The 27109-nt window shown below is 41.6% G+C and overlaps 1 protein-coding gene across 5 annotated transcripts in view; it reads right to left on the reverse strand.

The window, feature by feature from the left end:
* Positions 1-27109, reverse strand: part of si:ch211-285f17.1 (sickle tail protein homolog) — an 83125-nt gene that overhangs the window by 5498 nt on the left and 50518 nt on the right. For 2 of the 5 annotated variants that reach the window (XM_051410370.1, XM_051410373.1), the window contains exons 3-18: positions 23266-23346; positions 21839-22034; positions 18382-18580; positions 17276-17369; positions 12288-13135; positions 10622-10726; positions 10051-10100; positions 8045-8184; positions 7749-7924; positions 5621-5742; positions 4715-4862; positions 3548-4043; positions 3074-3272; positions 2680-2960; positions 2123-2278; positions 1674-1796 (exon numbers count right to left, since the gene is read on the reverse strand). In XM_051410370.1, the coding sequence (XP_051266330.1) occupies positions 1674-1796; positions 2123-2278; positions 2680-2960; positions 3074-3272; positions 3548-4043; positions 4715-4862; positions 5621-5742; positions 7749-7924; positions 8045-8184; positions 10051-10100; positions 10622-10726; positions 12288-13135; positions 17276-17369; positions 18382-18580; positions 21839-22034; positions 23266-23346 (3414 nt within the window). The remainder of the gene's footprint in view (positions 1-1673; positions 1797-2122; positions 2279-2679; positions 2961-3073; positions 3273-3547; positions 4044-4714; positions 4863-5620; positions 5743-7748; positions 7925-8044; positions 8185-10050; positions 10101-10621; positions 10727-12287; positions 13136-17275; positions 17370-18381; positions 18581-21838; positions 22035-23265; positions 23347-27109) is intronic. The other 3 variants (XM_051410371.1, XM_051410374.1, XM_051410375.1) reach the window with 3 other exon arrangements.

Genomic DNA, 27109 nt, shown 5'->3' on the forward strand with positions numbered 1-27109 from the left:
TTTGTTGGGGAGGAGGCATCCGGGACTAGGGGTGCCAACAAGCAGAGCAAGCTGGTGAGGAAGGCCAGCTTGGTGGTGGGGATGGAGCTGGACAGTGTGGAGGCTGTGACTGAGAAGAGGATGAGAGGGAAGCTGAAAGCCATCATGGATTACCCCTATCATCCTCTCTACACTGAGCTCAGGCAGCTCAGGAGCACTTTCAGCCAGAGACTGACCCAGCCCCGAGCCTCAAAGTGGTTTGGAGGCTCGTTTGTACCATCAGCCATCAGACTCCACAACGCCACAGCACCCAGTACCTCCAACCCTCGCAGACTAAGACTGGTTTAAAGTCCAACCTACAACGCACAAACTTTTTGCACTAATTATATTTAATTTCCACATGTACAGTTTAGTTTTAGTCAAGCTGCTCAAATATTTGCACACCATTCCTACTTGAATATGCATAGTGTATATACTTTCATTTATAGTCTTATATTTTGTAATATTTTATTTTGTGATATCTTGTACCTCCACTTTTGTACTCTCTTTTGCGCTACATTGCCCTGTGCTGCTGTGTCAATCATGAATTTCTCCTATAGGGGATCAATAAAGGAACATCTTATCATCTTATCTCTTAAACCATGTCCTGTTGTGTTTTCTTCAGCATTTGAAGGTTTCGTTTGAACTATTGTCTCGTTTCTAGCAAATTTCCTAGTTAAACCCTATACATCCTGTTTACTTGTGAATACAGCATGCACTGTACTGCACACCTCAGACTACTTTCACTTCACTGAAATAATTTGGAAATAATGCTTGCAACATTTCCTAATGTGTAATATTTTTCTGGTTTGTATTTACAGTAACTAGTAGCATATCATCTGCTCATATACCTCTAAATTGTGAAAACCTTGAAGATTTATACTACATGTTTTAACAACCTGGTTGGGAACTTGTCAGGTTGGTTACACTGGAACATACCTGTCCTCCTTGTCACATTGATCGACAACATTATATTACATGTGTGTGTTTTGAAAAAATATAGGGTTTTGCTGGTTATAAAGGTGTAAAGCTGGGAAAGCAAACTGAAGTAAAGTTGTGCAAAGACAAAGAGAAACAGAAAAGTAATTCCCCAGAGAAGTATAAGTGGGTAGAGTAGCATGCAAAGTGGCCAGACTGACCTCTAGTGAACCAAGTCTGCAAAAACAGGTTGTGTCTACGGAGTTTTAACTATGTAATGTCTCTCAATTGTCAATCATTTAAGAAATATTCATTATGTTGATTTTGTATGAAGAAATGTAATTAAAGAAAGACACAAGACGATTTAATTGTCTGTAGAATACAGTGCCGATGTCTTTATTGATTTGGAGAAAAAGACAAGTGATAATTAAATCAGTGGCAAAACACATCATTGTCTGGGTCCAGACGCACAAAAGACACAGCATCTTTTCAGAGCTTCATTTTACGCAGACTTAATCCTGAAATATTCAAGCTGTGATCAAGCAGAATCACAAGAGGGAAGGAAATTGAGGCAGCAAGGAAAGAAGTGTTTTTGGAGGCAGTTGTTACAGGTTTCTCTCGAGCCAAAGCAAGGGTGCAAAGGTTGTAGAAGGGTTAAGACACAGCCATCGGTTGTATCAGACAGTTGGCAGAGGCAGGCAGTTAGCTGGGTAGCTGCACGGCAACGTATATTTTACCTTTTTCTCTTTGAGGGGCAATAATGCCCCCGGTCTTAGTTCTCTGATTTGCGGTTCAATTCGAGTGGTGGGTTCTACCAAATTTTTCACCCCTACATCCTTAACTGTGCACTTCTGGAAAACCTGAAGAGTGGAGAAAGGTGAAGGGGAAATGGGGACAAGGATTTTGAGGAGGGAAGAAGTTTGAGCATCTTCACCTTTGCCACAGCTGTAAAACCCCACACGTGACAAAGATTCAAAATCAAGCCAGTTTGGCAGCGGTCAGTGCTCATCCGTTGCCACTTCTGAGACAGTCAACCACCATGGGAAGAATTGATAGGCAACCCACACCCGAAATGCAGAAATCAGAAAAAATCCAGCAGACCTATTTATTGTTTTAGTTCTAGTTCATGTTTGTGGGAATGTGTACATGTATGTGTGTGAGTGCTTGAGTTGCATATGCATCTAACCTGGAGCTCTGCCATAATCTTGTCCCCTTCATCCTCCTCTTCTCCAGTAACAGAAGCAGTGACAGGGGGTGGGGTGGCTGGCTTCGGCTTGGTCTCTGGTGGAACCTTGGTGGGCTTGGCTTGGGGGGAGGGAGGTGGAGCGTCCTCTTCACCCTCCTATAGGAATTTATGAGATGGAAATTATTTTAGCATTATTTTTCCAAGCCATACAGCAAGACAACAAGATTATTAAAAGGCAAAGGTAATTGTGATCCAGAGAGTCAGATTCAACAAAGACTTTAGACGATTAGAAGATCGATACAACTCTCATGTCTGTTCGCTAAGTATGGAGCAAGAGCTGGGAAGCAATTAGTGTTGGCTTAATTTAGCATGAAGACAAAGTAAAACAATATGCCTATTACTACCTACCTCTAAAGCTCACTCTAAAACTACAACTTGTCTTGTTTATATCTGCCAGTGTAATAATTGGTGAGCTTTTGAGTTGTATTTTCTTTTTCTTTTCCAAGTCTCAGTAACAAGATACAGTTGCTGTTTGAACACATTCCTCTCAGACTGACCTGAGCTGAGACGGACTCCTTCCTGCTGGTGTAGACCACCTCGCCAGAGCGTGTGGTTGTCATGCCCGAGCTCGAGCTGGGGTAGGTCTTCCTAGGAGGAGGTGGTGGTGGGGACTTGCTAGATTTTTCAGACCCCTGCTTGGTTAAACTGTCAGTGGGTGCTGGTTTGGTGGCAGTCTTGGAGAGTGCAGGTTTGGCTGGTTTCTCTATCACAGGCTTTGGGAGTTTCTCAGGCCCCTTCTTGCCTAGTTTGTCAGAGTGAGGCTCAGACTGGGTCTCTTCTGTCATACAAAATGACAGAAATTAAGTTATATTGAGGACACACTTTTAAATGTGTTCATATAGCAATAAAACGTAAAATGTGTTGTATATCACATTTCTGTTAGATCTGTACCTGTCGGTGACTCCACAGGGTTGTGGATCTCTGCTTGTTCTCCTGTGGCAGCAGGGGACAGTCCTTGGTTCTCTTCAATGTCTAGACTGGGAATTCCCTTCATCATGTTGGCCTGGGCCTCTTGGAGGATCTTCTCAAACTCTTTCCCATCATAATGACCCATGTTCTGCCTCCTCTCTTCCCACTCCTTCTCTGCTGCCTACAGGGAGAAAAGAAGAAAGCGAGAAAGAGAAAGTTCTTGATAAGTCCTCGGATTCTGAGGAAGCTGAGTGAGAGAATTTTGTTCCTATGAAAAATGAAACAACAACAAAAAAATAAATAACTACAGGAGTCTTAAAGGGCAAAATAATGCCAGAATAACTAAGTTGACATTTACAGGATTCTAAATAGAGTAATGGAATATCACCAGAACTTTACTATGCTGGATATATATAAATCAAAACCAAATGACAACAGGAAGGTGAGTAAACATACCTCTATGGACATAGCTCTGCTTTTGCTCTTGTCCTGACTGTTCTGGAGCTCCTCTATGACAAGAACCTGAGTGGCAGTGCCGTTTCCATTGTTCACCGGGTTCCCGTGTGTCCTCTTATGGCGAGCGGGACTCGGTGGATCTGAGGCCGCCCCCTTGGGGGATTCCCGGCCTTGACTCTTGCTCGGGTTGGGACTGGGGACGTGAGAGGGGCTGGGTGTGAGCGGTGGACTGGGCTGAGCTGTCAAGGCTGCTGACTGCTGGGACTGCTGAATGTGGACCGGGGCGCTCTGGACATGATGGATGACCACCGGAGAGGAAGGCATTACCTCTGATCTGATGGTGGAGCTCTGGGGCTCCAGCAGGGCTGATGTGGAGCCAGGCTGAACTGATGCCAGGGGAGCCTCTGCAGGGGCTTCTGCTGCTGCTGTAGGGCGGTTTTCCACTGGGACATTAGCAGAGGGATCAGGACCTTTCTGAAGGCCCTCAGTAGCACATCTGCAGAAAGGAAGGTGGGAAACGGTGTGTGATACAAACCATGTGGAAAACATTGGTAAAACCCTGATCTTCAAATGTTTTGCTTGCTCAACAAGTTATACTCTTACAACACTAGGCAAAAAAAGTAGAATTAGTATTTTGGGTCTTATTTGATTTCTCGTCCAGATTGAAAACCAATCAAACCCTATAATTTAGTGGGCAAATAATGTTGATTAATTATGACATGAGGGATAAAACCACCACCAAGACCTATGATGCAATCTCTTATGGTTTGGCTTCCGGGCATGTTTCGGGTAAAAGACAAGAGAGTCATGAAAGGATAGTGATAGAAAACTCCAGAGTGAATTTGGTATCTGTGACATATTAAAATGGAAATGAGGTTCCGCAATGTCCACCAAATTAATTCACTTATCGGTTCAGTGAAGGCGATGGACGCCACACTCCTCCATCCACACGGAATGACCTCTTTGATGGGATGAAGGCCGGCTTGCCAGTATAATCAAATAGTACAATCTCCCACATCATAGACCCCTGTGAAAAGCCCTGCAGAGTGCTTTTTGTTTTCATCTTCAATTCCCTCTCTCTCTCTCAGCCCCCATATGCCAGAACCTCTTCTCCTGATGCCTACTTTATCTCCACTAGCTGATTTTTTTTCTCTGTCTTTCCTCTACCTTCTTAGACTGCTGAGGGTGTCAGTCAGGCTCTTGACCCTTTTCAGCATGCTGTCCAGTTTATGAGGCTCCTCTTTTAAAAACTTGACAGCTTCCACTTCCACCCTGAGCACTGCCCGCATTCTGGTTTGTAGGGCTGGGAACTCTCCTGAGGAAGCACACAGAGAAACACACACAAAGTTATTGTTTTGGAAGTCAGAAGTTTTATTTTTTAGCTGACTACATTTCTATTTCAAATAGCCTCACAATAACATTTAGACTGCCTTGACACAAGAACCCTTGGGTGAAACAGATATGAATAGATTACCAGCTCATTAAGGTACTGTGACCCACCATAACTGTTCAATTGGATATACATTACTCTTTTAACTCTGAAAAGATGTATTCAGAAATACCATTATTGGACAATTAAATGATTACATAGATTACAGTTTTATGGTTATTTGTATATAACACTGGAACACACTTATTTATCATATTAAATAAACCATGCAACTGGCTGATAAGGCTGGGCAATAATTAATGTGTATAATATATATATATAATATAATTTACCTGTGATAAAAGGGGAAATTAACTTAAAAATACCAAATTAGTTATTAAAGTCCTTGTTTTACACATATCAAGAATGTGGTCTCATCTAATCCATATTAATTGAATACAGTTTAATGTTTTAAACATCAGCTTTACTATTGTATTGTGTCTTTGCATAAATTTGAATCTTATGATATATTGATTTTGGAAAATGGCTTATATACACTATTTATAACAAGAGCACTTTCTTGTATGTCAGCTGTTATTTTAATCATAGCAGTCACTATGATTAAACTTAACTAAACACAGTGTGGAACAGGGGGTTGCGCACAATATTTTTCCCAGCAGAAAGAATATTATCTGTTGTCTTACCTTTGAGCCCTGCCAGAGATTCTCCCACCTTCCTCAAAGTCACCGCTCCCTCCTCCACATCCTTCAGGGTCACTACTCTGTGTGAGTCTTTTTGCAGAGAGACTACATACTGCTCCAGCTCACTGCAGAGACAACAAAATGCACAATAGAAAGGACAAAGAATTTAGAGTTGAGAGAGAGAATCCAGGTTTCCTACAACAATTGTTTAGTAAATAGGAACTGGAACTTACTTTGACAAAGGTATAAATCAAAAATGAATGGAAAAGCAGGATATAATGTGTGGACATATGTTCTTCCACTTCAGGGACATTTTGTTTCTGTTACATTGATTTATCTACTTGGGCACAATTTGATTAAGAGATAGACAAAAGAACATTCACACTACTATTAACATTTTATTTACCCTTTACAAACACCAGGGGGCAGAACACAATCATTTATCTTAAAGATCATACAGGCATACTGACTAGGCTAAGGTGGGATCAGACTTTGGGACATGATTCATTAAAAAAGGGGGAAAATTAGATCACATGTAAAATGCATACAGATTAACACTGCAGTACACATTCCTGTCTACATTGCTTAGTCTAGATTAGATTGTATCTCATCCCAAAACCACAAATGTTTACATGCTGAATGAGGGCTTGTATATGAGAGAGCACTTCCTCACATAGAAAACATATCACTCCACTTCACAGCCATCCCAGTGCTCAGGAAAAATGGTTACTCCGCAGGGAAATGTGCCGAATGATAACATTGTGTGCAGTGTTGGATTGCATGAGAGGGACTAAAATGGTGTTTCATTGTGGCCAGGTACCCTTGAGAAACACTCTTTTTTATAAAACTCCCCTAAAGGGAGTGGGAAAGGCAATATCAGGAGACAGTGTGTTAAATTCCCCGCTATGCCAAGGCCTGTTGGTAAAAGGAATGATGATGGGAAGTTCCATCTGAGGACAAAAGGAAACAGACTTTCCTTTTTTATCAACCCTCCCACAGACAAAAAAAGATACAGTACATTTCCATAATGCACATCTCTGTGTTTCAGAATATAAGAGGCAGCCTTCACAGACACCCTAAAGAAGTACTTAAGATATAATTTACTTGAGGAATCATCATGCGCTTTTCATATACTGTAAATTCCACTTACCAACCGAAACTTACTGTATAAGATACCAAGCCTGTGACTTAACATGAGAACAGCCTGACATACTGTGTCTGTTGAGATGAAAACTGACTTTGTGGCACACTACTTGGATAAATTCTCTCTATCTTTGTTCTGTGCAAGCTTTGTCACCACCATCAACTCCTGAGACTAATTTGTTTCCTTGCCCTTTCAAGTATTTCTGTCCTTGCATTATTAGCAAAAAGTACAGTAAAGTACTGAGCCCTTTTCTTCTCGCCAAATAGTTAGAAAAATGTTACAAAATGTGCTGTTATAGGTCATGAAAGATTTAGGTCTCCTCTTGAGAAGGCGGTGGTTTTCACACCACATTCTCCCACTGGTCTTAAAGCCAAGCAGCCCTAATTATCAAGCCTTATTTAAAGTGCCAGCAGCCGTGTTTTGCTGACTCACAACTGGCTGAATACCAAGGGTAACAGCGAGCTTAATCCACTGACTTCCGCCTGCTCATTTCCCTGTCTCCATGAGCTACCATCATTGTGTTTATTAAGACAACGCTGTTTGACCTTGCCTGTAAACATCCAAATAAAGGGATTCAATTACTGCTCCCTGTTGGCAAGATGAAGCAAGTGAATTAAAATAAGAGCAGGGTAGTGAGAAGTTACCCCACAGTTGGGCCCATTGTTCTAGTCTGCTGTCTCTGAGAGCCAGGCACTGCTTGCCTGTATAAACCTGTGGGCTGTAATTTGAAGGGCGTTGGCTTGTCAAAGAGTTTAGGAGTGAATAGCATAGGTGAGCTGATAAAAAATGAAGCCTTTTGGGGATTTCCTATAAATGGAAGCACCTTGACTGGATCTGTGTGGGTGTGTACTGAATTACCTCCTATGTGCATGACTCTCATGAAACAATAAACATCCAGTAATGAATGCAAACAACCAAATCCATTTTCACTATACAAAATATGAAAACTGTTATGGAATTAAACCACTGACTTTGGAGCAGCCTTACCCAAGTTGTGTGAGGACACGCTCCTCCAGACCCAAGTACTTGTGCCTGTCTTCCTCTACCATAGTCCGCTGCCTCTGGACAGGGTCCTCCAAACCCCGCATGGCCTCTGCAAGTTTTACACTGATTTCCTGTTCTGCCCGCTTCAGCTGGACTCGTAATGCTTCCTGGTTTTGGAGCTGAGGGGACGCACGCAGTAGGAATGAGATATTAGAGGACCCGAACTAGCAGGCCAACATATAAAGATGTAGTAAATACGAACACACTCTAAATTAAATACAAGGGGAAAGAGGTCTTGCCTGCAGCTGTCTCATCTGATGGAGTTGCATCCTGAGGTCAGAAACATTCTTCCTGAACTGCAGGAGGTTGACTTTGAGAGGAACTGAGCCCTTGTCTGATGGGACTGCATTGCTCTTGGGAGCCAAGACTGGGGAACCACCTGTATGAGGGAGAAAATGCACATGCTGAAACCTAAAGAACACTCTGAAGACATCATACTGTATTATTACTTTTGTCATTACATTACAGTAGAAATTAAATCAGGCACATAAAAGTAAAAAAATATAGTTCTTCCCTTTGAGGGAGTAGAGTTGTTCTTTTCCAAACCCACCCATGTCATTTACTAGACAAATTATTGATTTGATTCTACATGTCTGCAAACACATTTTCACTGGCAACACACTGGTCTGACTTAATGTTCCTAATATTTAGTAATGATTGCTTGAACTCTCAAGCTTTCCCCCTGCACAATAAGCACAGATATACTGGCAATCATATTGGCTGCACCTCTGAAATGTCAGTCTACTGACTTCACCATTTGATTCCCTGCTAGAGATGGAAAAGAGGTTGAAACCATGGAAACCAAGAGAGCTAATATCTGTGGTTTGGGTGAGAGCCCCTAAATGGCCAACAACAATAATAATTTAATTCAATCCTTTCCAAAACTCCGGCATGAGTTTTGACTCTGATGACATTTCCATCAGACATCTAAAAACAGAGCATGCTCATCCGAGGGAGATCTGAGTTAATTTAATATCAGTTTATAAATTGAGTCAATCCATGTTTCTTCTAATTGAGTTGAGTTGAAGACTTCAAAATTAAAAGGTTGGTTCACTCAAACTACAAAATAACGTTTTCTCACTACACACAAGCTTTCACACTTTTCTTAGGGACAATGATTTTGGTGTATCCATGGTCTGAAAAAAGATGTTTGTGTGGATTTTTTAAAATTAAATTTTTCTAAAGAATTCGTTCTCCTCCATTCTATTGACTTTGAGGCCAAAATGTCTAAAATGAATATCTCAAAATGTGTGCAAATAAAAGCAATGCTATGTGTTTGGCTGGGTACCCCTAGAGGACTCGATAAAACATTTGTTTTGTTTGGAAGAACTAATCCCTTGACCTCAGAAACATGAGGTCCATTAAAGAAAGTAGTGTCCCTGCCTGTGAGTTACACAATAGGTCACAGAATGTTCAGAGTGCACTCCAAGCTCCATTGACAGAGACTCACCCTCTGTTGAGGCAGTAAAAACACAAACTTTTGTGTTTATAATCCTCAAAAACACTATTCCTTACATACTACCTGACAGCTGCCTAGACCTGAAGTACAGGTTATGTACACTGCTGGTTGTGTTTTGGGCCTTGGGGACACAATGTCCATCAAAAGAAGTATGTGCTGTGTGGTGACAATGATGAAGCATTTCTGATATGGCAATAAAAAAAGGTGTCACTGATTTCTCATGTTTGATCTAGAGGCAGTTTGGTGAGATCAAAGCGCACACTGTAACTTTTAATGTTTTGAAGATTCACTCTAGCACAACATGACAAGTAAATCCCTCCAAAAGCTACATATGAAACGTGTCATGAGACATGAGGTTAGCTCGCAAGACACATGAGTAGTGTTGTGTTTTCTCTCTGCCACTGATGAGGTTGCAGATCTTTTTATCAAACCTAGATCTGGCCGCAGACCGCTGTAGAGCCGAGATTGAATCGCTGAATCATTTTGGCAGGCTTGAGAAGTAATAGTTGTTTTAAGTAGTGCTTTGAGGAGGTTGTGTTAGCTTTTCTGGCTCTCGTCTCTTATCTCCAATTAAACTGGACGTACGGGGGAAAGGATTGTAAGGGAATATGAACCGATGACAAGCAAAGAAGCCTGACTTTGTTTTCTCTCCCTCCAGCGCTGCTCATTGCAGACTGCTGACTGACACTGATGTGTGGGCTTGTCTGCACAAGACATTATGGCGCTAAAACTCCTGTTTAGAAAAAGAGAAGTCATGAAATGGAGCAGAATAACAGCGATACTAACCTGAGCTATGTGCACTGTGGGCTGGCGATGATGTCTTCGGTGGTCTTTCACTGCAGCCAGAGAAAAATTAATAAGAGCAGGATTTTGATCACGAAAAAGCAATATTTTGAGGCACTTCACTTCAGACACATTAGTATTAGTAAGAACAAACACATTACAACAAAGTATGATGGGAAAGACTGACAAACCAGAGAGGTTAAAATGATGTTAATGATGTTAACGAGCTTCATCAGCCTTCAACAGCATAGAGACGAACAAATTCACTCGCAGACCTTTTAGACTAACTATCAAGCAAACATTAACACAAGGTCTCCACAGAGAAGATTGAAATGCAAAGAGTAGAAATGCAGCCAGATAAACCATACATAGTGGCCATTTATCTAGAGAGCAAATATCAGATTCACAGTCAAACCTATTTCCTCTTCACCAGATGCTATTTAACCTGAGAGTGTGATATGACCATTATAGAAGGGATACTTTATCTTTCCCATTCTGGCTGGATAGCCAGGCTTTTCATTTGAAACTCCATTTCCCCTGATGCCTCACTCTGTCCTATACTATGATTGCTTACCTTAGAGACTCCTTGGTGCCACTAGTGTTTGGCCCCTTTAAAAGTGCATGCTGAACAAGACCAGTCAAGCTGGCAATCTGGTGCTCCATTGCCTTCATTCGCTCTCTGCAGAAACATCAGAAAATTCTACTTTCAACACTGAGGCCTATTGGATATTACAGCTGCCACTAGACCAAATATTAGCTCAGAATGAGAAGGAAGGGCTATAACAGAATAATCAATTGTTTTTAATTACCTGGCCATGAATCTTTTTTGTTATTTCATGGGGTTACATACTGGAGTTTTTTTTTGCAATTGATTTGCAATTATGTCCTGAGTAAATATTGACTCTTGTCAAATAAATGGTTTCTGAATTACAACAGTGCAACAGCACTTGACTCAGTCTTTTCACAAAAAGAAAAAGAGTCGAAATGGAACAAACAAGACGGACGACTTGAGACAAGAAAGGAACCCTAAGGTCGACACTGGGGGCGTTCAAATCATATTGTTTTTTAGAAAATAAAAAAAGGTGTGTCACAAGTGTTGGCCACTCAAAAGAGAATGATAGGACAATTGGAAAATAACACTGGCTTAAGAAAGCCTAACGCCAAAGGGGTGAATAGGGGACCTTACACAGAGATTGCTTGGTTAGCCTAGAGGTTGGAAATGAGAACCAACTTTTGTTTTCAGATGTCATCATTTATCCTGAGGAAGGATATGGGGCCAACTGAGGACACAGGGGGGACTGTGGTTTTAGCTGCGCTACAGACAATAGACACAAGGTCTGTCGGAACACCACAATGCCTAACCTCAGTGTCATACAGCATATTTCACAGGAATAAATTCTATGACAGCTACAGAGCACTGAGTGTTGAGACTATGTTTATTTTGAAAGTTAAGTACAGTACTTTCCCATTCAAATTCCTACACTCTTTTCCCAGATTCCCAGGGCATTTCTAATGGGGGGTTTTGGGCTGCCCAGGTGGTCCAGCGTGATCTGTTTGACTGATTGGGCCATTTCAAATACTTATTCAACCTGGTCAATATTTTCTTTGGTTTTCCTACATACGCATATAGCCTCTGTAACCTCCCTTTTAATAAAACCACGCTTGCCTGGCTAAGTGGCAAACATCCCTCTTGCTCTCTTTCTGTGTTTATGTGCTCTCAGTCAGAGTGGACAAACCTAACCCAGGTACCAAAATGTCTGCTGGATTATCCAAACTGAACAGACTCTACAGAGGGGTTGTTGTTAGAACAATAGTCACAAAGGACCAGAAAAATATACAGTGATGGGTTAATGGGGTCTCAGGATACTATCCGGTTTCAGTGGTGGTAGCTATGTCTGGGGCTACACACTATAATAATCAACACTGTACGCTCCAGAGTTTGAATAAAGACTGTGAAAACAATGGTCAGATAGGCAGAACTGATGCATAATCATGTGCATTAGTCTGCTATTCTTAATGTGCAGATCTTGATGCTCAAGAGAGTGAGAGTGGGGGTTATATTCTTGCCTTCAGTCATGGATGATGAAACAGAGTCAGAGCCAGGGATTGAAAACCAGCAGCTCATGGTTAGGGTGAAACTGGGATGCAGAGTTAGTCCATGCTCCCATGCAATGTTTTAATCCTAATTTTAACAATCCCACCAACCCAGTGCATGTAATATCCGGCCCCCTGGTGCTTACCGTGTCTGATGGTCACTGGCAGGTGGGATGGGCCCCTGGAGGTGACCCTGGAGGTCTGCAACTACAGGTGATCCCATGTTGCTCCGGGGCTTGGTCCCTGTCACTTCCTCCTTCCTGAAGGACTGGCGCACAGGTGAGCTTCTCTCCATGGTAACACCATGAGGTGGAACACCATGAGGTGGAACACCATGAGGTGGCACACCATGAGGTGGCACACCATGAGGAGGGCCGCCATGGATGTCAATCATCCGTACCTCAGCCATGCGGTGAGGGGATGGAGGTGGAGTCTTGGAGCCCAATGTAGGCAGCTGGCTGTTTCTGGACTTCTGCCTGTACAGAGAGGGGTGATCCATAGTGTCTGTGGGGCTGGGTCCACTGTAAGAGCTTGTGGAGCGGATGGAGGCACGGTGAAATCCTCCCATGCCATGTTCTGGACCATCAAGTCCAGGGTTGGGGTGTGGTCCATGGGCAGTAACCATGCCCATTCTTCCCTCTTGGAGTAAGTATGGGTCTGCATACAACCCCTCATTTCCCCTGGCTAGACTATGGCTTTTACCACCCATGTCCTCATCTGGCTTGACATCCCGTCTCTCCAGGATAGCGCTGGGACAGGGTGAGATGGAGCGGGCCGGAGGGTTGGCATTAGACAGTCGGTCCCTTGGGATAGTGGCGCTGCCAGGTATAGAGCCCTGCCGTGGGCCAAATGGGATTCTGGAGGGTGATGGGGGCATGGAGTGGGGAGCTGGGGGTAGTGCTCCCTGCATAGGGTGGTGTGGTGGGGGACCCATGGGGGGCTGTCTCAGAGGGTGTGGGCCATCACGACCGCCATGCGCCATCTCGCTATGCATCTGGAAAAGAACAAAGGTATAGAAATGTTATTTTACCCAAACAAACATAAAACCTGAGATTGTTATTACTTAAAATAATGCATTAAAGGTCAAGAAAATAAAATCGCAATTTAAGGATTTGGTCAATAAACCAGACTGCAAACTACTGCACACTAGACAGCTGCAGCTACTGTTTATTTTGTATTTATTCTGTATTACTGGACTCAAGTTGCCCTTGAAACAAAAACATCCGTCTAACTCCGTTTACATTGTTGTTTTTCAAAGAAAATAGACCGTCAACAATTTTTCCAGAAGCAGAAAATAGTTACTTGCAAGGCTTTCAGTCCTGGAAGTTACACACAAAGGCTATCTAAGTATATAAAATAATATTAAACAATATTACACAATATATCAACACAAGATTATTTCTTTGGATGTAAAATCTGCAGTTTTTAAAAAGTTTTTTTCAACTTCAAATTAACTGAAATCAACTTCATACAGATACCAGATATGCTGTGTAACTGATATTAGAGTTTGCTACCTTGCTATCTTCTCTTGTCGTATTTTTGTACTCTATTACTGTGCTTCATTTACCATTTGTGGCCACAGTGGCGGTTGTCTTGAAATTAGTGATATATCACAGGCATAGACTAGTTTTGGTTCAAACTTCATGGATGGCTTCATTAAGGCAACAATAGAAACTTTACCAGCTTTCACCTACAAGCCTGACTAAAATATAGTGTGTTTATTTATTCCAACCTTGAGTTCCTTTCCCATAGAAATAAACATTTCCCTGTATTAACAAGTCCTAGTGAAATATAGCATGTAAACAGAGATGTAACCTGTGGATATGCGATGAACTGGGTATGATAACATGGTGCTGGGGAGTGTCACATGCAGGGCCAAATCAAATCCATCTTTGTCTAACTCTCTATTCCTGTCAAACAAACAAGTTATTGTTCCTTCAAGGTATGACTCATGGGTTACACCTACATAAGAAGACAAGTCAAAACCTAATGCAAAGTTCTTTCAAAAACTTCAGGTACAGTTTTTGACACTGTGCTTTTTCAATGTTGTCTTTATTTTTCCCCAGTGCAGATACAGATTACAGTGAAGAGTGCAATGAAGGGGGTGTAACAAGTGTCTGTGTGTGTGTGTGTGTGTGTGTGTGTGTGTGTGTGTGTGTGTGTGTACGAACTGGAAAACAACAACTGCTCAAAGTGTAAAGTAACAAAGGGCTCAGGCTTGGCTGTGACAACAAAGGGGAAAAAAAGAAACTTGTTGGCAGTGAAAACACACACAGCCCACAAATATGGCAGCAACACGTCTGACCAAACAAAAAAAACATATAATAGGAACTCTAAGAAGCACAGTGCCACTGCAGATAATCAATACCATAACATAATCAAACCCTAATGACTTTCACTATCCAAGGTGCCTAAACACATAACAAGAAAAGTTGCCCTCTTGTGCAGGAATTTCTCTGGAGCGCCAAATAACATCTCTCACTGCTTTGCCAATTCCAGCACAGCCTTATGAGAACAATTTGGGCCAAAAGGCATCACTTGACAATCCCAAACAGATGTTAGACCTTTGAAAGACTAACCATTCTTAAAATATCTTTAAAATCCACTGACTTTATGAAGACAGTCTGTATTTGTCTGTACAACATGCTGATAAATTACTGCTTTGAGACAAAACAGAGGAGTAAAGGCTTGAAAAATAAACACTTTGAGTGACCATGTCAGGCAAAAGAGAGACCGTGTTGAGGAACATTTGGTTTGAGTTTGACTCGTGGACTCTGTCTCTGTCTCCACCGTGCTCTTAAGCTTCCAATAATGAGGGCAGCGTGTCTGGTAGGAGCGCACAAAGTCGGCTCGAACTCCTGCCATGTTGGAAATGGAGAGGATTCCTAAAGTGATTCACAAACTGCAGAGCCTCAGAAGCAGCCAAGCTAAACCGATAAAGAGGAGCTGTGCTGCAGTGTTCGTGCGGAAGTGTGTCAACATTTAAACAGCTGGCTCTATGGCTGGATGTACGATGCTGCTGTCTACAAAATGGGAATGGAAGATGGAAGCTTGCTGCTTATTATGATAATTGTGCGTAAAAACAAGACAAACATTCACTTTGTCATTTTTGAATAAATACTAAGATTTCCATGAGGAGAACCAGTAAGCAAACCTCTGTTTACAAAATATCTCCTCAAGCTATGTGTACATAACATCACTTCTGACAGCCACTATTGACTATTCTATGAATACAAAGCACCGCTTTGTGCACAACCACGTACACAAGTACAGATTAATATTTCAAAATATTTGAGCTTTTTCAACAGTTGAAACATGACAAAAGAGATGCTCAAATGCAAGACAATACTTCTTTATTCTGGCAGTCTGCTGCATATTCTGCTCATCAAGTTACTAATCAGTTACTTTGTACATCTGTTCACCTTAAATCAATTAGTGACAGACAGGGTGAGAGTTGTTTTAATAACTAGAGACAGCTCTATTTGGCCTGAAAGCCTTGATCAATAACAGAGGCAACTGCAGATGATACCTTAAAGTGGATCCGAGGCCTGGCTTTCGTGCTTGGAAGAGGACACTCAATAGCCCAAACAGATGTGAAGTGTTTGAACAGGTGTACAGCTCATTAGGCTGTTGTATTTGCCCTTTTGCTTTGAGTGGCAGGGATCCTATTTCATTATTAAAAGAGGTTTCCAAGAAAAAAAGTACAAGAAAGACTCTTTGTCTCTCTTGGGCAAACAAAAAAAACAAAAAATATTTTCAGTTTGAGCTTCACAGCAGCCAAGAATAAAGCTTACAAGTAGTGTAGTCTATGATGTTGGTGTTTGTCTTAAAACTTTGTGGGGAGAGGGGAGCTTGCCATAATACTGTGATAAAAATGCAAATTTTGGATTAATACAACAAATTTCATCCAACTAATTTCTATCAAAAAAGGCCATTTCCTGTGCCATTCACCAACCCGGCCTCCACAGGGCACTCCCAAATTCAGGCTTTGAATCTGTGTCAATTGCAGCTTAGTTAAACAGTTACAGAAATATTCATGACAACAATCCTCTTCAGCATATCTCAAGTTCATTTCACAATGTTTGCACAAGAGCCCTTGCAAAGTTGCCTTGCTCTTTACTTAATGCATTTCACTTCATACAGTACAAGTTATATTTTTCAAGCTTGCTGATTCAGCAAGTACCAAAATTGTTAAATAGGCAACTCTGTAAAAATAAAATAATAAAAAAGGATCAGAAGAACTGCCCCACACAATTCTTCTACTGTGGCCAGTTTGCAACCTTTTCTGCTCCTAAACTGTTTGGACTGTAAATTCCCATTTTACTTTTTCAGTTGTATCTTTTTTTGCCATCTTTCTCCTCAAATGTGTTTTGTTCACTTCCCCTTGAAGGACCCTGTCACAGAGAGCCAGCCGGAGCCACTTTGCCTGTCAGCAGCAGAGAATAAAAAGAGTCTCTGCAGTACCTCAAAGCCGTCATACCATCTGAACCAAGACCTCTTAAACCATCATCATGTTTGCCTCATCATTCCTTTAAACTTTATCAATTTTACTTCACACTTATGTGACAGTATGTGGCAATGGGATTATAGCTGAGGTTAATGTAATTTTTGCAGTATCACAATGATGCTGAAATCCCGCCTGAAAATCTATGGCAGGCAGAGAGGAGCAGTGGGTTAGATAAAGGGTCAGGCGGATTAGAGCAGTGGATTTCAGGTGGAACATTTGAGGAAACGACTCTTTACGGCTTTAGTTTCGTTACATCAGCAGGAAACAAACATGCTGGCAATAAGAACAAGAGAAAGAGATTAGGGCTGATATTGGGGGAAGAATGAACAAGGAAAATAGTCCTGAGATTTGAGTTCAGCTGTCCCTTAAGCAAGCTGCACCAGAGCGTACAGGGGAGGCCTAATCGCAGGCCCCTGGGAGAACAATATGAGGCCCCCTCTAAACAGATTAAGAAGAGGCAGGGGGACATTCCTTCCCTTGACTGCAAACAGGATGTTAGAACGAGAAGAATGGGAGGCCCGGGCTATTCTATCTGCAACAGGTCTCCTTACAGCTGCTGCTGTTAACGAGACAATAATATTCACTACCGTTCACTGCTGTGTTAGCATGTGTTAGTTGAGTACTCACCCTGGCATCACCATTGGCAGGTCTTGGCCCATGGCTGAACGCCTGTGCTGGGTCTTTGTGGTAGACCTTCAGGCAGGAGTGATCTGTGATGTTCCTGTAGGGGGAAGAGGTGTTCCGTGGTAAATAGGTAGCCCAAATATCACCATCCGACAGCGGCCGATCCTGCCTCAGCCTGGATCTCCTTAGCAGCTCTGCCAAGGGCACATACCCTGACAGAGGCTCTGACAGCTCTCTGTTATATGACATTTCCTCAAATTCTCTAAAGTCTATAAAAACATCTACTAATACTGTGTTGAAACGTGGCTCGGCTTCGTAAGTGTAGAGCGGCTCTGCTCTTTCTATTGCTGGTCTCACTATGGTGTTGCACCCTGTACTCTCTCCCTTAAGGAATCACGGGACATTTTTTTTTACAGCCCTGATAAAGTATTAGTCACAAAGTACACACTGCACCTCAGCAGGAACTCTCGAGACAATGGGGGCAAAGTTGCTTATGTCTTCAAGAGTAATGTTTTTTTCTGAAAAATGACTGGAACAAATAGCTGTATACTGTCTCGGCACATAGAATCTGCTGTATTATTAAGACATGCTGGTGAATACCAAAACAGGAACGTACAAGGAAAAAGAAAAAGCAGTGAGCTAGTATGTGTGTTTATGTGCTTGTAAATGATACACACACACACACAACTCAGTACACAATACATTGTAAACTACACTCTAAAAAGAATAAAAGGACCTCAAAAAGTGGAAAAAGACAAAGCTCACATTGCTCAAACTTTCTAAAATTAAAGTTTCACCAGAGGAAAGAGGACAACAGGCAGGAAAGTTTGTTTGTGTATACTGGAGCCATCTGCCATAGGGCATCATCTCCAATAACTCTCTTTCTATTAAGTTTCAACATGAAGGTAAAAGGAAGCGAGACGTTTTCCTGGCCAGTGACACTTCCTGTGCAGTGGGTGTTTGGAAAGGAAGTTCTCAGGGAGGGAAATAGGAGAGGCCATTCAGACTAAGACTGAAACTATGGAGCATTAGGAACCTTGGATGTCCTGTTAACACAATATATACTGTCCACCTTATTCTGTATCCGTGTTTATCACAACAACCTTTACCTGACATCAGTAAGCTCGTAGTACATATTCCTCATGTCGTCTTTGACGTAAACGGCGACGCTGGGCGACTCCAACATCTTCATGGTGAGCTTCTGCGGGAAGGCACTGACAAACAGAGCTCTGACAGTGTCGATGCTGGTGATCTCATTAGGCATGCGGATCTGTTTGGTCTCGTCCCCGTACTGCAGGTACAGTACACCTACAGACAGAAAGCAGGAGATCTGGGTGATTAGTAAACTCTTTTCAATTCATCCAATTCATTAAGATCTTTCCTATGGCTAAGACAGGCATGTCATTTCTCCATCTTGCACGAATAGCAATACACTGTTTGTAGTCTCAATGAAAGAACCACCGGAGGGCTTTTAGTCTTAAGCTGCTACACGAAGTGTTGACATAGCAACCGAAGTTAGTGACTGATTTCTAAGAATATGCTTAATAAGTTGGGCAAAATCTGGATTTGGGCCTTCTGCAGCAATCTTTTAGAGTTAATGTAACAGAACCGAAAACAATGCCACAAACATAAAGGCATGTTTATTGCAGTTTGGGTAAACCTCCAACAACCTCCAACACATGAGCTAAATAAAAATCAACCTTTCCTGTGGCAGTCCTGACCTGTAAAAACCCTGGCTGCATCACAATGTCTGGTCATGGCTGCTCCTGTACCGGTGCAGATACTTGGCCAGATTTCAATTAGCAAAATATAAATTTTCTCTGGTGTACCATTTAAACCATCAAACAGAGACAAAAACACATTCTTCCTCCGCAGTTTCTGAATAATGGGAAGTTGAACTGTCCTTTCAAATTGTTCTTACTTTTGAATTGGGCTTCAGAATGAATGCTTAAACTCAATTGTTGCTCAAAGGACATCAAAGCTTTTGAATTGATATAAAACTTTTCTGTGGTGTATGTTTTCATGATAGATTTTCAGTAGCTTTTACGCTGTGGTATTGTACTAAACCTGCCTCTTGACTCCTGTTCATGTTACACATGTCTGAGAACAGCATGCTATATATTCTGGACAAATTACTGGATATTTAAATAGTGAGTTGGGGCGGAGATAAGGGACAAAAGAAGAAGCAGCGTGCTCGGGGTGGAACAGTATAAGTTGTGCATCAAAAAGACCAAAGCCTGAACCTCTGAACCCTGGGTGTGGCTTCTGTACTGTGCTTTAGAAAAACAGATGTCTCCCCCACAACATTTATGGACACGCCCACACTGCACTTGTATAAACAAGGTCAGGGAAAAGAAAAAAACAATTTCTATTTCTACTCTCTGATTCATTGCTACAAACAGCATGGCACTTATATGTTTGGGGTTATCTGTAGCAACAATAGAGCTTTAATGAAAAGAACAAAGGAGTTAAATAAGTTTGTCATCATCTTCTAATTATGTTGTGTCATATTTCTGGATGATTCATTAGAATTTCATGAACTGCTGAGACAGAAACTTGTTGTGATACATATAAATCAGTCATTGTCATGTTACTTTTACATTTGTGCGCTGAAAATAGCTGATTTTAAGGAAAGAAGCTATGGTTTTACTCAGTGTAACCCCATAAAAGGGCAGAGCCAGTAAAAGCTACCAGATGTTAGTGAAATATTATACAAGATCCTACATGCTCCACGAGACAGAGTTAGACAGAGAGAGGGCAAATCCAGGAAATAAAATTGCTGAGTCTATCACTGCTCTTTCTGGTCTGTCTGGGTTTTTAGGTAGTAATAACTTAACAAAGTGCCCATTTGCAGAATAACTCCTTCTTTCCCCCCCGAGAACTGTTATGTTAACAGTCGGCTAGTTTTCATCCAGATGTTAGCAATTAAAGCGAATGAGTTTGATGACAAAGCGCCACTGATTAAGCATGCGTTATGAAGTTTTGAATTCTTTAACATCAGATTTATTTGCTGCAACAAAGTTGAAAAGCTCGGTTCGAACAAAGAGTTATGTTACATTCCTGAGCGCCGGGTTTCACTCAGGATTGGAAGCAAATGGCCAATGGGTTTCCTGACCAAATGGGTACAGCACTGCAGACTGTCAGAGTTTTTAAAGTTGTCCACATTTCTCCAGTGAGACGAGTTTAAACTAAGCGTAATTGTGAAAAAATCTAATTCTGCGTCTGTTGCATGCAACAAAAAAGCTGATAAATACTAGATTACAACCACAGAATAAATGACTTGAAATACAATACACTTGATCCCACACTCTAGATTAAATCTGATACTCACAATAGGGGTTTTAAGGATTTCCTGTTTTCTGCTGAGTCTTGTGATGCTCTGGAAAAGACCACGCAACGACTCCTACAGTACTTGAAGAAACTAAGCCCCAAGAAGAAGCCCCAAATGTCCGCTGGGACCCAGAGAGGTGTGTGCCTGTGTGTTTGTGTGTGTGCATGTGTGTGTGTGTGTGAGAGAGGCTGTGGGAGGGACACAGTTGTTAAGTGGTGCCCCTTTTTCTCTCCTCCCCTTTCATCACACCATAACCCCCCCACTGTCATAATGCTTTGTCCTGATGTTTTTGAATGAGAGAAAGAGAGCAATAGAGCGTGTGTGTGTGTTTGAGTGTGTGTGTGTTTGAGTGTGTGTGTGTGTGTGTGTGTGTGTGTGTTTTTGTGTGTATGTGCGTGCATGCGTGGTAAAGCATGTTTATTAAAAGTGTTTTTGTACAGATTTTGCATTTCTGAAGCAAAGCAAGAGGCGTTACTGGCACCAAAAAGTGTGAAAAACGGCACCCTATAGTTTCATTCATTTTCACTTCGGTCAAAAGCCGCGCCACTCAGATGCTTTACTATTATCCAGCAGCAGATGCCATGCTGAGTTGTGAACTACCTTTGAAGACTATCCTCCTAAAAAAAAACCTCTACACTTTGTTTTGGGAGTTCTCAACTCTTTCCAACACTCTCACCTAATGCCGCAACCTAATTCTGCACAACTTGCAGCGTTTCTGCATATAGATGCAAATGAAGCACCAAGTGTGTTGATAAGACAACCCATTTCTAATCCTGTCAATAACACGATGGCATATTGTGGATGGATTCCCTAATCTTTCACTACAGAGGAAATGAATTCTAATTAAAACGGAGCTGTGAGCTGATGTGGAGAGAGGGAGGAGAGGAGAAGATAGATGGCGTGAGAGAAAGAGACTTGGACAAGGTGAAATGGTGAGATCATTGTGTAGTCTTGAGTTATTTCAGAGAGTTCTAAAGTTATGCCAAGATTATGCTAAAGGAGCTGCAAAATGTAGGTTATCGAAGGGGATTAATGTCAATTTACTTTCACCTCATTCTATTCATAAAGCCAAGGTCTAAGAAAGAGCCTTTATTCTCAAGATGTTCTATATAGACCACATATAAGAATTTCGCTACCAGTTTCGAGATTTTGAGAGAGAAGCAGAATTAAAAGACAGTTGTTGGCACATTTTGTAGTCAACAACAAGCAACAAAGTCTAATTGTACACATTATACCTAGCGAGCGGTCCTTTGTCTGGTTGGTTGATCGCACCACGGGCAGGCTAGCACGGACCCGGCTGCCGCGGGTAAATCCTGTGGGTGTGTCGGCCTCAGACATGGTGTCCAATGAATCCAGGGAGGCCAGGGATAGGTGGTCAACCTGGTCGCCGACGCTGGGCTGCGGGCTCGGACCGTGCTTTGGGCTTCTGCTCTGAAGGGGGGGATACATAGAAACATAACACGTTAATGGTGAGACCATGGACACATTGTGTACAGGCATGAGTTTTTATTATTTAAATGACACAAAAAAGCTTTTTAATTTTCCAATGAATGTCAAACATACTCTTTAAGATTTGATGCATTTGGTGGAGTTAGAAAATAATGCTGTATCTCATTCTTAGGCGGGCAAGAATAAAGCACCTTTGATGCTGACTTTGAGCTGGAACAACAACTAAATAAACCAAAAGACTGCAGTCATGCAAAAGTACAGAGAAGTGTTAATACTGTATGTCACTGATACATGCTCACACATCTAACACTTCTCAGTACTGTCCCAAAGACACATCACAGCACAAAAAGTTATCAAGCATGAGGAGGCTTCTAATCATACAACAGGAGCCTCAACTTTTAAATTTCATATGCACCCACGTGAGCCAGAGACTGATTTAATAATGATAGTAACAGTGTATGAGAGAAGTTTCAAATAGTTCAAGCCCTGCGTGATGACACACTGAAAGAGATCAAACAGAAACGTACAATGTGGGTACTACAGAAGAAGAAATTTCTTTTAACAACTGATTAAGGATCAAGACCTGTGTCATCAAAACAGGAAGATCAGTTGGCTTCTCTGTAATCTGATCCGCATGACGTGGCATCCTCAAGCCACAGCTACAATAAGACGATGTGTGACAAGACTACAGAGCCCATTGAGCTATTGTGAGGTGCTGTAAGGTGATCTATACCACCGGGACAAGGTGGGACTAAAACTGAGGGGTCAGCGAACACTGGGCCCTTTATGAAATGCTCTTCTCCCCTGGCAGAAGCGTGGTGCTGTAGAGCTAATGCAGCTGGAGACACGAGGGCAGATCCACCAGGTTATCTTGAACACACCTGCATGCACACACTGCAGTTCTCTCAGACATACAGACAAATAAAGAATTTAAGCGTTTTATAATAAGTGCAGTTGACATTTGTGGGAGCTCTCATGGCCAGAACTGGTTTTGCCTTGCAGCCAAGTGTGCTTGGCAGGCACAGACAGGGCAGACGCTAAGAGACATGGGGGTACAAAGGTTGGGAGCATGGTCACACAGCAGATGTTAGGGAGGATGCAAACATGCCCACACACACACACACACACACACACACACACACACACACACACACACACACTAACACACACTAACACAATGGCATGATGCAGATAAGATAAAAGGCTGACTAACTCTGTGGGGCAATTGGATTCTCATCAAGTACCTCTGAATGTCAAGCTCAGAGTGAAGGGAGGAGAGCATGCCCTGTAAAGACTGGTGGGAAAAAAGAAGAGAGAAGGAGAAAACAAAAAGCAAATGGCTAAGAAATGCCAGTGGGAGGGTGAGATGGAAAAAGAAATGTTCATCAAACAAAACAGAGGAGCCATGGAAACCAATCAATCTCAACAGCAGACCAAAGGAAAGTAGAAAGAGGCTAAAAGAAGAACTTAGATGCAGAGGCATCTTCAACAGTTCAACAGCAGAGAGTATTTGGTTTAGAATTACTTACCAGTTTTTATGAACTGACTACTGACATAGAAATCCTAGAAACCCCACCACTTCATAATTTCTACAGTTACTATCATCAATGTTATACTGGGATCATTTCCAATCATCACCGTCCTCATCCCCATGTGATATTTGCTGAGTTAAAGTTATGTGTGAACATTTATGCAATACACCTTCACGGCGACCTAACACAGCAGGCAAAACTGCTGAGCCATCACTCAACTCCTGTAATTCAATTAAAATATGCTTAGGCTGCAACACACAGAGATTTAAAATGCATGAATAAAAATACTGTTAATACATGATGATAGTCACTTTTTAAAATAAAAGGGTCATGTGGAGTTGACATGTCACCTGAAACCAGACATGTGTCGGGGAATTTAATCTGGACACTGAATGATTTATGAGTGTATTCAGTGGTGTAGGGTCCAAAAAGTCCTCCCACACTGCTGTTCTACCTTCTCATGTGCTACTGTGTCACCCTTGGGAATGGTGAATCATATTGACTTCCTCCATCACCTGTAGGTAGTAATTATGCCAAGCTGATCTGTGTAACACAATATATTCAGATAGCAAAGCAGAGGAAGAAGAACTTGCATTTAAACTTGTATAAAAGTTTACTTAACTATCATGTTTTATGAGCTTATTGGGGTTTTTTGAAAAAAAGAAACAATGCATTTGGTGAAGTAAATGAAAATATAGCCATCAGATAGGGCTGGGCAAAAACTGAAATCAATGTAGCATATATGTACATTTGAAAAACAAAAACTTTAATAACTACTTTTGTTTGTTTTTAATTAAAACAGGCTAAAATCATTACTTTACTTACTACGAGTATAAAGTTAGATAACTGAACCAGCAGTTACACAGTGATATGTATAAAACATTAGCCACCATAAGCTATTGGTCATAAGACTGCAGTGGCAAAACCCCTGACAGTGTAGAATAAAAAAGGTGTATTTTATTGTTTATAGATTTAATTTCAGAGGTAGACTGACATATCATCTGGATGTTATAGCAACTAGAGGAGGTAAAGCTAATAGGAAGACATTGACAAGTGACAACATTCAAGATTTGTCTGGGTTTGAACATTGTTGGAAACATCTGGGATAATGTCACTACACAACTCAACAATAATATATATATAACAAAGGTCCAGTCGATTTTAGACATCTTAATGCGGAATCTTTTACATCTAATGCTTTTAATTACGCCAATTAAAACTGTTGCTTCAACTTTTGCAAATTTTCAGGAAAACGTCACAATAGACACAATGTGACAGAGGAGAACTGCACAGGAGAAAAAGATAGTTAAAGCAGAAGCAGTCGCATATAAAAGTAGAGGAAATTGCAAATGAGACCTTCTGCCTCCCTGTGCAAAGGGGTAATTAAGTTAAACCACTCCACACCAGTCCACATCTGACAAATGAGGTGTCCCCTCCAAAGGCCAACAGTTTAGCTCTGATGAACTCCTCTGTCTCTCTCCCTGCCTCTTTCTCATGCATGCACACAGAGATCATAATTTTGACAGTGGCTATGTATGATATTGCTGAAATGCCTTGCATCAAAAGCCACTTCCTGTCCTGGTTAACCACTTCCAGCTTTAGGGTCCAGATGTGAAAACCTCAGGCCAACCACTGATTAGCACCGTAAAAAAACCTGCTTCAACCCGCTCACACCTACAGTACATTCCACACCAGTGATTTCCCCTGCTTCAGTCAAAACCATATAGCCTGTGATTCTGCCTTTTCAGCAGTGACTCCCTCTGTACGCCACATTTGCTCTGACAGCTATGATGAATGTGAAACTGGGACGCCGACATTAGCTTATACACAGGAATATGACAAGTTATAAAGTCATGAAAAGAGTCCCTTGGGAAAGAACGTGTCCAGAAAATAGATCTTGAAAGTGTCAAAAAATAAGAAAATGTGTACTACAAAAATGGTGTGTTGTCTGTGCAGTGATGTAGCCAGTGTCAGTGGGTTGTGAAGACCTGTGTCAAATATTTACCATGATTTGAGTATGTTAAACATGTCTATAAATAACTCAATGGAATTTGCCTAAACTAAATGCTCATGTTGTGTAGCTTAGAAATGCAAACTGCCCTGTTGAAGCAAACCCTTTCCCCGGGCTGTCAGACATTAGCTCACTAAGGCACAACTAAGGTTTCTAATGGTCTTGAACATTGCTTGCAGCAGCTTTATATTAGATGGATGTTAGGTGTAATGTAACATAGACAAGTGATTATTTGGCAAACAATAAAATGGATAAAAGAAAGCTAGTAGTTCAAATGTGTGTTGTGTGTTGTGTGTTTGACAGAGGGATACAAAGAGAGACTGACTGCGTGCATGAGTGAGTCAGGCCATTGTTCCAGAAAATCTGACCCGAACCCAGGACATCCTGAAAACATTTATGCAACAGTGGTCTGACAAACAGTATGCTGTCATTTTAAAGAAAGTTCAGGTCTGTGTTTGTGTCTGCAATCCCCAAATATATCCAAATTTTATAGGTCAGTGCTGTTATATGTGTACTATGCACTCTCTATATATCTGCACCTCGTGAACATGCATATATAGTACAGTACGGGTGCTTTTCCTTGCTACCTTTTGCCTGTCTTGGATATTATAGAGCCATTTCAGGCTGAAGTGACAATGTTACATGATTTCACCAAGCAGAACAGATTATGTTATATCATGCAGCCCCTTGTCTTAGCTCCTGACAGACAGGCTGACATGCAGAGCCAAGATGGGGCGATTAAAGTAAATCACGATTGTTAAGAATAATGGCAGCTCCCACCAGGAGCCTGCTGTGTCCCTCATGGAGGTTTTAAGTATAGACATAGCCTCGAAAGCTGCCAGAACGTCATGCACCACACCTGCTGCCAGCCTACACAAAGCCCTCTGATTGGTGCCTACTTTCTTATATAATCAACATAGTTGGGGTTATAATAGCTTTCTAATAACATAGCCTGGCTTTCACCCTAAAAAAGAGGGCATACTCATGACATTTCTGAAATCATGTCGATTTTGTTCTCCTTACTGTGACAAACGATACACTGCAAGTCTCACAAGTCAGGCCAAGAAGCCAAAGACAACTTTTATGTACGTGCATTTATCTACAGCAACCACCACTACCAGGATCCGACTACAATAGCCTGCATTCACCCATCATCTCTAATGCACACAAACTGAGTGAACACACACACAGACAACCAGCTAAACAAGTTTCTTTCACTCATTCTATATTGTCTTTCCAGATGTTGAAGAACGTAAACAAGAGAGTGGAGGAGGAAGCTTGTGTGGCTTAAACACAAACTTCAGTGTTGTGAGCACAGCTTTCCACTTAAGATGCTAATTTGGCCCTTGCTCTCGGGAGCGGAAATAGAGCTAACTGTAATTACCTGGCCTGATCTGTATGGCAAACACATAAACAGAGGATGGTGGCTCTGCAGACTGTTAACCCCTTACTTAACTTGTCTCACTCTGACACGTTATTCTACTTACGGCTAGCTGATGTGGTAAAATGCTTTT

The sequence above is a fragment of the Dicentrarchus labrax genome, unplaced genomic scaffold (genome assembly GCF_905237075.1).
Source record: "Dicentrarchus labrax unplaced genomic scaffold, dlabrax2021, whole genome shotgun sequence".
Classification (NCBI taxonomy): Eukaryota; Metazoa; Chordata; class Actinopteri; family Moronidae; genus Dicentrarchus; species Dicentrarchus labrax.